Here is a 9,329-nt window from a genome sequence, read left to right as displayed (position 1 = left end):
TGCAAATGTCATGCAATTTCTTCAACAGATGAAAACAGCCACAGCATGAAAATCAGCAAAATCCCCGCCAGTAAGCGGCCAAGATAAACAACATCCCATTAGATCCATATTTTCACAAAACCTTCTCAAATCAGAGCGGAGCTCTTCATGGATTTCACAACGTGTCACAGAAACGGGGCGGGAAGAGGAGATTTTATCCGAGAGCCAAGGTTTCACTCTGGTTAGCAGAGTATCTAAGTGGATTATCTTCCTTCTTTCCTTTAAACACCAAACCAGTCAGACGGCCTTGGCCTTCAGCTCTGACTTCACAAATGAATCATTAGGGTGCTGCTGGCACAAAATTAAAATGAGAATGCAAAGTATCTGAACTTAACCCCCACCTCTGTTTCACCACACCAACAATTGGAATTGCAACAATGTCGCGGGTGAAGTGATCGGAAACCTGTGTAGTAAGTGGAGCATGTGACTCGGGTTTTAAATCACAACGAGGATCCCCGCTGATTGTGACTTGATCGTTTTCAGGCTTCATGCCTTCGCAACGATCAGAAAGTCAGAGTATATAGACAACTGCTGTGTCCTTTCATTACCCCATTATCTATTGTGTTCAGTTAAATTCCTTAAATAGTTTTCTGTCACTTTGTTTGTCACGTGAAAACACATCCTAGCGGAGGAAGTCTGAGAGTGGAATGTATTTGTTGTTTTCTTTGGAATGCCAGGGTTTGTTGAGTTTGGTATGGATAAATCTGTGGTCAAAATCGACATTGACTCGACATGATCAGTTCTTCTTCTGCAGTTTAAGCTTTAACTCAATTTGTTTTGTTTTTTTTGTCCTCCCTTTTTATTCTTATTTGACTATGATTTGTCATTTTTGTGGTGCGGCTGGGTTCATTGTCCTGGAGTGACACAGCAGCAGCAATGCTCGGGTCAGTTGCAGAATTCAAAATAAAAAGCAGCTGTAGTTGTATCAACATAATTATCAGTGTTACTTCATCTGTCTGCAATTTTAATAGTTTGCTCTCCTTACCCTTAGAAACATTCACATTTCTATGAAGTTCCTGTTCAGTCTGAATGTAACCATTCTTCTTTTTCCACTCCCAGAATGATGAAATACAGGATATACAGGAGCCTCTTTGAGCCTTTTCACCCTTAGTAAAGATATCATAGCAGAATAAGTTCATGTAGAAAAGTGCAATTATTTAAAGTGGGGGAAAAAATCCCTCTTTTTTTTTAAACAAAATCAGTTGTTCCGTAAAAAGCTCCTTTGTAAATAACTTGTTCAACAGAACAGTAATTGGTCTTTTTCTTTAACATTTCACAAGGTCGGCGCTTAGAGAGGTGAAGCTTTGATTATTCTCCTTTGGGCACCATCTCTTGAACTTCGAGTCCCGGGTATTGTGTTATACTTTTGCCTTCAAGTATTCTATAGCATTTAATCTAGGCAGACAAATATAGCCATGGAAAAAGGTTGGTTTATGTCTGCTGAATCACTTCTGTTTCGATTTGATTCTAGATCTTGGTCACTGTCCTGATGAAAAATATGAGAACTTATTTTAGTTGGGTTTCAGATTCTCCACCAGACTGAAACATCTCCACACCTTTAGTGAGTACCACCTTGTGATCTATGATGCATTTCAAAAAACACACCTCTAATATTTTGAACCACACAATTCACACCAACACTGTCTGTTCGACGGCCAATTCTCCAAGGTGTGGCGCTGAGTCATCTTACAAAATCACTTGTCCAGTTGAAGCTCAGTAGCATTTAACAAATGCCACACATCCATGTTGGTGATCTTAGGACAGAAAAAGCTCTGCCTTGCTCAACACATTGTCTAGTCTTTACCATTTTGTATAATAGCTCAAAGAAATGGCCTGATTACATTTAAAAAGTCAAGTTTACATCCCAAAAATGCTTCAGTTAATCAATCTGATTTCTTTCTTATGAAAGAAAGGAAGAAATATTTTATTGAAAATTTTCAACATGAGATTTTTCTGCTGTAACTAAAGAAAGATATCATCTTAAGATACCTTTATAAACCAGGCATTTTACAAGGTAATCCTATTCTTGTTTCCATTTCTTAAATCTTAAAATCACCCAGAAAGCTATTCTTGAACGTAATGGAAAAGGTTCTTTTTTCCCCCTAAATTTTTAGAATAACTTTAAAGTCTCCAATATTGAGCCGCAGATGTTTGAACGGTGAGATATTCATTTCCCGGTTCCATCCGACTGCACTTGTGACCTTTAAGTTACATAGCACAATATTTGAATTAGATATCTCCACAAGTTATCAGCTTTTCTACAAATATGTCCATAGATTCTCAATGAAGTCTTGTTCTATGAAGTAAACTGTGAACAAAGACATGGGAGCTACTTTAGTGTTTACACAGACGTGGATCAAAAGCTGCTGGTTGTAGCTTTATACCCCATCAAAATGTCTGATAAACAAACTGGATTAATAGGAGAGAAAAAAATTAAAGATGAAGAGCAGGTATTGGTTATACATACAAGCAACATAATCTGTAAAACGTGATTGAAGAAAAGCTTTTGGTATTGCAGTAGCTGTATCATCTTTGGTTATATGTGCATTATAAGGTTTTGCCTCACCTGAAATACATGAATCTTACCTTTCCAACAACATAAACTACAACTGGGCAAGATGGATATCAAATCTCATATTTTGTGGAATCCAATGAAGAATTTTTATCATTATGCTAGTATAATAATAAATGACTGAGGTCTGAGAAGCACAAATACTGAAAATAGCATTTCTCTGTTAATACACAAGAAGCATTTACTACACTTTAAAATAAACAAGGTGGTGCAACTCTGCTATTAAAACATTACACAGAGATTAATATGTTCAGTAATATTTTAAAACATAAGGGCAGCACGTATGTAAATATTGCCTTTGCTATTCCTTGCAGAGCACAAGCAGCAACCCAAATTGTATCTATTTTTGCGAACACCATTGATTTGGGTTTATTGTTATAATTCCAGGAACACTTATCAGGAACGCCCACCAGAAGTGCTGCAGTGCGTCACATGAATTAACGAGCATCCAGTGGGGACTTGACAAGTCATTGGACACATTGTACTGATGTGTGCCGAGGAAAAGACAGATAACTGGACTTCAGGTGTGGGTAGTTTTAGAAGAAGGCTCCACAACTCTTTTTATAAAAATGGTTTAAGAAGAATCAGGTGAGCTTTGGAACGCCAAAAGCAGCTGGTCTGAGTTAATGTTTTGAATTCCTCAGACATATGATTTACAATGTTATTAAACCTAATAGCTGTGTGAAAAACCTGTAATGCCTCATTCCTATATGAGTCTGACTTCAAGGGATGAAGGGGTGGCATAAATCTGAGCAATATTGAAAAATGTACTAATAAATATTTTCACTGCCTAGATTTAGAAGAAGGATGCAAAAACAAACTTTAAGAGCACACTTAAACAAACGTTGCTGATATTTTGCACCACACGGTTTCCACACAATTTTCTATCCATCTATATTTATTTACTAGTCTGAGGTCAGGAGGGAGAAGGACCAGGACTAAAGCTACTTTATTGAGCTCAACGTGGAAGAGCAGATCCGTCTTTAAGGATGAAATCAGGGTAACTCGGAAGGAACCGTAAACTGAAATAAAGCCTCTTTAAGACATTATGGTCATTTATTCATCAATTTGAAAATTGTCTTTTTGATTAATTTGATCAATGCATAGGGAATTAATGGGTTACTGTTACTTTGATAGTAATATATTTAAATAGACATAATCTGGTAAAAAAAAAAAATGCAAGTCTAATGTTCCATCATATGCACAATACAGAATAATAAAGCAAAGATATTACTGCTAATAATCATATTAATAAAGAAAATATCAAAAGCAAAAGTTAACCTCACAGTTCTGAAGATCCACCTATTTTAGTCAGCTTTTTATAAAATATCATGTCCTATTTATTTGGCTACATAATTTTGCAAACATTTAATAAAAAAAGTGTGGAGATGTGCAGCTTCAAACGAAATACAACAGGATGGGATGAAATTTACCTTACAGGTAATGTGCTGTAGTCGTTTTATCAAAACATGAGAGAATGGGTTGCCAAGCACTGTAAAATCTGCTTGATGTCCCTCTAATGAAGAATTTAATCTGAGGAATGTGAATATATCCAACTTCCATCTGAAAGAAAATATGCCTTCAAGTAATTACACAGGCAGAGTGTGAGACATTCAATTTCTTTCTAGTAAAATTCAAGTAATTGAACGGTACCTCCCAAAAACATAGACAGCAAGGGGCAATATAGCAAACGTACTTTATATTTTTCAAAAATAGTGAAAATACAGCATGTCGAGTTTGGTTTACAAATCAAAAATCGCTTTCACGTCGCAAACGACAATCATTCAAATGCACAATCATCCAGCTCTTTTAGTCCATTTTGATTAACACAATGAGTCCTTCGAATAATTCGCACATTAACATGCACAGTATGATAAATAATTAATCAAAGGAAAAATTACGTCACGAGTTTAGCGTTTTCTGATCAAAAAGTGTGATAGCAGAATGCAACAACTCTCAGAGTACAGGAGCCATTTGCTGCCATCTGCTGGTGAAAACAGGGCAGACCAAGAAAAGGTTTCAAAAGCCTCCAGAGGCAATCAGTGATTTGAATAGTTCTTTCAGTGCGTCCTGCTGGTTTCAGCATCTCCATTCAAACCATCAAGCTCCACGTCTAAGATGAGGGTAGCTCGCCACCGTGCGTGCAATCCCCTCCTTCAGACTGACCACCGGCTTGTAGCCCAGGTGTTCTTTGGCGCGCTCACAGCTGTAGTAGTGATAGGTCCCGGCCAAAGCCACTCTCATGGGTGTAAAGGTGGGTTTGAAAGACATAAAGGGATGCAAGATCCAGGTGAGCAGCCACAGAAGAAGGGCAAGACCGTACACGAGTGTGTACGGGAGGTGGAAGCGTGGGGCGGCGTATCCCAAGCCCACCAGAACTTCAGACATGAAGTCCCAGAAGCGGATTGGCTCATCATTGGTGATGTGATACGGCTGCAGGAGAGGGAGGAGGGTACAGAGATAAAGGTCAGTGGAGAGCCAATAAAAACAATGAAGCTAAAGAGGGAAGTTGAAGGACATCAGAGATGTTATTGATCTATATATATATTCTTGAAGTCTCACTCACTTTTCCACAGATAGGGGAATCTGCTCTCAGGTGCTCAGCAGCAAGGATGTGGCCATGAACAACATTCTCCACGTAGGTGAAATCTACAAGATTGGTTCCATCACTGGTTGAGAAAAAAACACATTAAAATGGTCTAATTAGTGAGTAAACGTAAAAAGAAAAAGCAGAGGTTAAAGTTCAAAGTCTCTCAGCATACTACACTATGTTAGCAAGCAGCAGGGGGCGCTGAGAGGGTGGATGAGGATAAAAAAAGCAGATCATCACTTGTTAATTGTTTGTAAACCTTATTTAAATTCCTATTAGACTTCAAATCAGCATAAATGCCTTAAAGCAAAGTTATGGCTACAAAGTTTGTCAAACAAAATTTATAAACACATTTATGTGAAATCCATTTTACTAAAATATAAGGGCTAAAGATGAACTGATCTGAGATTTCTATCTAGTTTCTGATCTCTAGTTTTTGTAAAGCTTTGAGCTGCTGATTCTTATCGGACTATAAGAATTAAAACTGCCTGTTTAAAATATTTCTGACCTTTTCGACTGTGAATGATCCTTATAACCTTATACTTGGATCTCTTACGCTGTGTGAGAGAAATTATTCACCATAAAATAAGGTCTCATTAACATTTTAAAGCAGGGACATAAACATTTGGAAGTGACATTTTAAACAGATTTGTGCATTTTATAGGAGTCATTAGAATAATGAGCACAGTTATTGTTGCTCATAAAAGTCTCTATTTTCTCAGGAGAATGTAGATACTTGCCTTAATTTTGAGATTTTCAAGAAATAGTGCAGACATTTTTAAATCCAGCTTGGTCCATGACAGACAGAGGTCAAGAGTTCAAAAGAATAAGATCAACTTCTCTGTACTCTGCTCATCCCTCCAGATATCTACTGAAATAATCCCCACATCAGTCCACTTTTTTGAGAGACCCACTACAAGTGTAAACCAGCAATCATGTGGAGGGATTTTTTACCAACAACCAATAGAAATCTCCCGCTCTGTTGCAGCAGCTTTAATGAACAGCCAAAGTGCCTTAACAGGAAATTCGGTCTTCTCTTTAACAACCATCTATAGTTTCTGTGCTTTCTCTTAAACCTCTCAAATTAGGAAAATATCCCCTCAGCAACAGCAGAGCATCCGCTCCTAAGAGTGTTGCTGTCAGCAGTGATGCACTAAGTGATCAGAGACAGACTGAATGAATATGTTTTTTATTAATTGGAGACCAGTGAGGGCCCATAACTTTCAGTCATCAGTCAATTTCTCAGTGCAGCTCTAGCACAAATTGAACTAAATTCTAAAACAGGGGACTTAATAAACTTAAAAAACACATAGTCATATTCAACAAATTAGAACATGCGTTCTGATGAGGCTCATATGTAAAATAAAAGTACATTTTAAAAATATAAACTTTAAACCAGTTATTATACCTATTTTTTTTTACCAAGCCCAGATATTTCAATTAAAAATAGTGCTTTTGTAATTGGTCTGATGTAATATTTGTATCTTGATCTTAAACATTTCAACTAATTAAACAGGTTTCTATATAGCTTGATTATTTGTAAAATACTCATGCATGGTTTTTGAGTTAAAAGAAGTTGCTTGAATAGTTAATGCCTTCGAGGAACGAAACGATCGCTCACCCAATGATGAACTTCATCTTCCCCCGGCGAGCTGCGTCCACCAGGGTGGGAACCAGCTGCGGATCCCGAGGGCCAAAGATGCCGTGAGGCCGAATAGCAACCGTGAGGAAACCCTTTGGCTTGTTGCACGCCTCCAGAACCAACTAAAACACACCACATAGGTCAAATTTGGAGGTTCGGCAAAGAGGATTGCACTGCAATATTACCAGAGTAAGACTGTAAATAGAGTTATTATGGTATTACACATGTATTTCTGAAGTGTTTTGTTTGCAATTTTGTTTGATTTCCAGAGGCAAGAGATGTTTGCTTAGATAAGAAGTCCTTTTCAACGTCTCTTACCTTCTCCTGTTCAATCTTGGTCTGAGTGTAGTAGTCAATGGGCTTCTTGGCGTACGGCAGATCCTCTTTTCCATTCTTGACGTCTGTGCCCTCAAACACCACACTGGCACTGCTCGTCAAGACCAGTTTCTGTCAACAGGACCACTTAAGCATTTAAGCCCAGTTCTTGGAAAAAAAATGTTTTCAAAGCCACAAGAAAGAAAAACCAGCAGCACCTGTACTCCTGCGTCTAAGCAGGCCTGAATAACCGTCTGGGTGCCCTGAATGTTGACCCTCTCAAACAGCAGCCGGTCATCACTTGAAGGAGCTGGGGAGGCACAGTGGAATACCAGAGACACGTCCTTCAGAGCAGAAAGCAGAGCCTGGAGACAAGAAAAGCACAGTGACAGCTGCTGACTGCTGGATTTTTAAAAGCCCCTTTATCAATTGTAAATCTATATCTGTGCTGGAGATGTGGAATAGGTGACAAGAAAAACAAAGAGTAATACCAAGCAGTGGATGATTTGTGGAGTAGTTTAAAGTGGGTTTAGATTAGAAAATATTTTTCCAAGATTTGAATATCTTGTGGTTTAATCCTTCAATCTACAATAGGAAGTGTAGTGGCACAACCGCAAACCTGTCCAGAAATGGCCGACAAAAAGTTGTCAGGCCGGACAAGTGGATCATTATCAGACAAGCAAGAATCTGTTGGTAGAGGGGCTGCAGAAATACACAGCCCAAGGGGAAGAACCTGCCACACTATTAAGATTTTTATCCGCGCACATTTTGACAAACATGTTTTATTTTTCTCACATTTGACAACATGCACTCCAAAAAAAATAAATAAATCGATTGTGACCTGAGAAAATGTAGAAAGGTTTAACAGTAAGGTCAAAATAATGGGCCAGTCCTCTAAAACAAGATGAAGACATCTCCTGCTTCCTTAGACCAGTCTCAAACTGTTAAATAATTTTCTGCTTCCATCGGAGAAAGGAGAAAATAGTGACAGAGGAAGTCTGACCTGTTTATCGCAGAGGTCTCCCTGGTGAAAGGTGACGCCTGGAAGCTCGTAGCTCTGCCGGATGTCAAACAGAGAGACAGAATAGCCCCTGTCCAGGAGCTTCTCCACCAGGTGTCTACCTAGGAAACCAGACCCTCCGATCACTGCACACCGCTTACTGCCCTGCGGCAGAGAGTCACAGTGATTATTAACCAAACACAGCTGCCACCACTAATAAAAACTTTAAAACAGATTATCTGCCACTCACCGGTCGAACACGTGTGGCCATAATGAGGGAAAACTGGCACAGAGGTGGAGAAAAAGTGACTTTTTTACCGTAGTGAGGAGAAGTTCGCTTAAGGAAGGCTGCGTCTCCTTTGTTTTCTAAACAGAGGTACAGACACGTACACCCTTGAACATGGAGAGCACAGTGTGCAACTTTTACAAATATTCCACAAAAAAAAACCTCCTGTAACTCAACAATGAACGAATATGAACTGTTTCTATCAGCTGAGAAAACCTCTGAGTGATTGGTCAACACATCATCAAACGCAAAGGTGACGTCCACAAACAGCCAATAAGGTTTGCGATACGTCAAAGAACGCCACAACTTTAGCCAATGGAGAACCGTGATAGGCTTAGTTCCACCTCCTATCTCGGAAGCCACGCCTCTCAGTGTTTACGACATGACGTTTCACCACAAACCAAGAGTCCATTCAGGTTTGTTGGTATTCTAACAAGAGGACATATAATTTATACAATAAGGGCTTGTTAAGTCTTGTTCTTGTGCGTTTTTACAGATTTCTGTCTATTTTATCACTTCATTGTTACCTTTGACAAAAATTGTTTCATCTAAATCCATATTGATTTATTTACCTATTTCACTTTTTTGTGAAATGATAAATAAAATAACACTTTCAGGGGTCTCAAACTCCAGTCCTCGAGGGTCACTGTCCTGCAGTTTTTAGATGTGCCACAGGTACAAAAAACACTGGAACGAAATGGCTTAATTACCTCCTCCTTGTGTAGATCAGTTCTCCAGAGCCTTGCTAATGACCTAATTATTCTATTCAGGTGTGCTGCAGCAGAGGCACATCTAAAAGTTGCAGGACAGCAGCCCTTGAGGACTGGAGTTTAAGACCCCTGAATGGTCACTTTTTATTTACTAATGATATCTGAAATATGTTTC

General features: G+C 38.7%; 1 protein-coding gene across 1 annotated transcript; it reads right to left on the bottom strand.

The window, feature by feature from the left end:
- Positions 1 to 4,290: 4,290 nt before the first annotated feature.
- Positions 4,291 to 8,652, bottom strand: nsdhl (NAD(P) dependent 3-beta-hydroxysteroid dehydrogenase NSDHL). The gene is made up of 7 exons (XM_032554945.1): positions 8,409 to 8,652; positions 8,162 to 8,323; positions 7,377 to 7,523; positions 7,162 to 7,290; positions 6,823 to 6,965; positions 5,178 to 5,280; positions 4,291 to 5,044 (listed from the first exon to the last, which is right to left on the bottom strand). The coding sequence occupies exons 1-7, from the start codon at positions 8,427 to 8,429 to the stop codon at positions 4,712 to 4,714; spliced, it is 1,038 nt and encodes a 345-aa protein (XP_032410836.1). The 5' UTR covers positions 8,430 to 8,652; the 3' UTR covers positions 4,291 to 4,711.
- Between the last annotated feature and the right edge of the window lie 677 nt (positions 8,653 to 9,329).

The sequence above is a fragment of the Xiphophorus hellerii genome, chromosome 23 (assembly GCF_003331165.1).
Source record: "Xiphophorus hellerii strain 12219 chromosome 23, Xiphophorus_hellerii-4.1, whole genome shotgun sequence".
Lineage (NCBI taxonomy): Eukaryota > Metazoa > Chordata > Actinopteri > Cyprinodontiformes > Poeciliidae > Xiphophorus > Xiphophorus hellerii.
The sequence above is the reverse complement of the archived record's forward strand: the minus strand, read 5'-3'. Positions and strand labels throughout refer to the sequence as shown.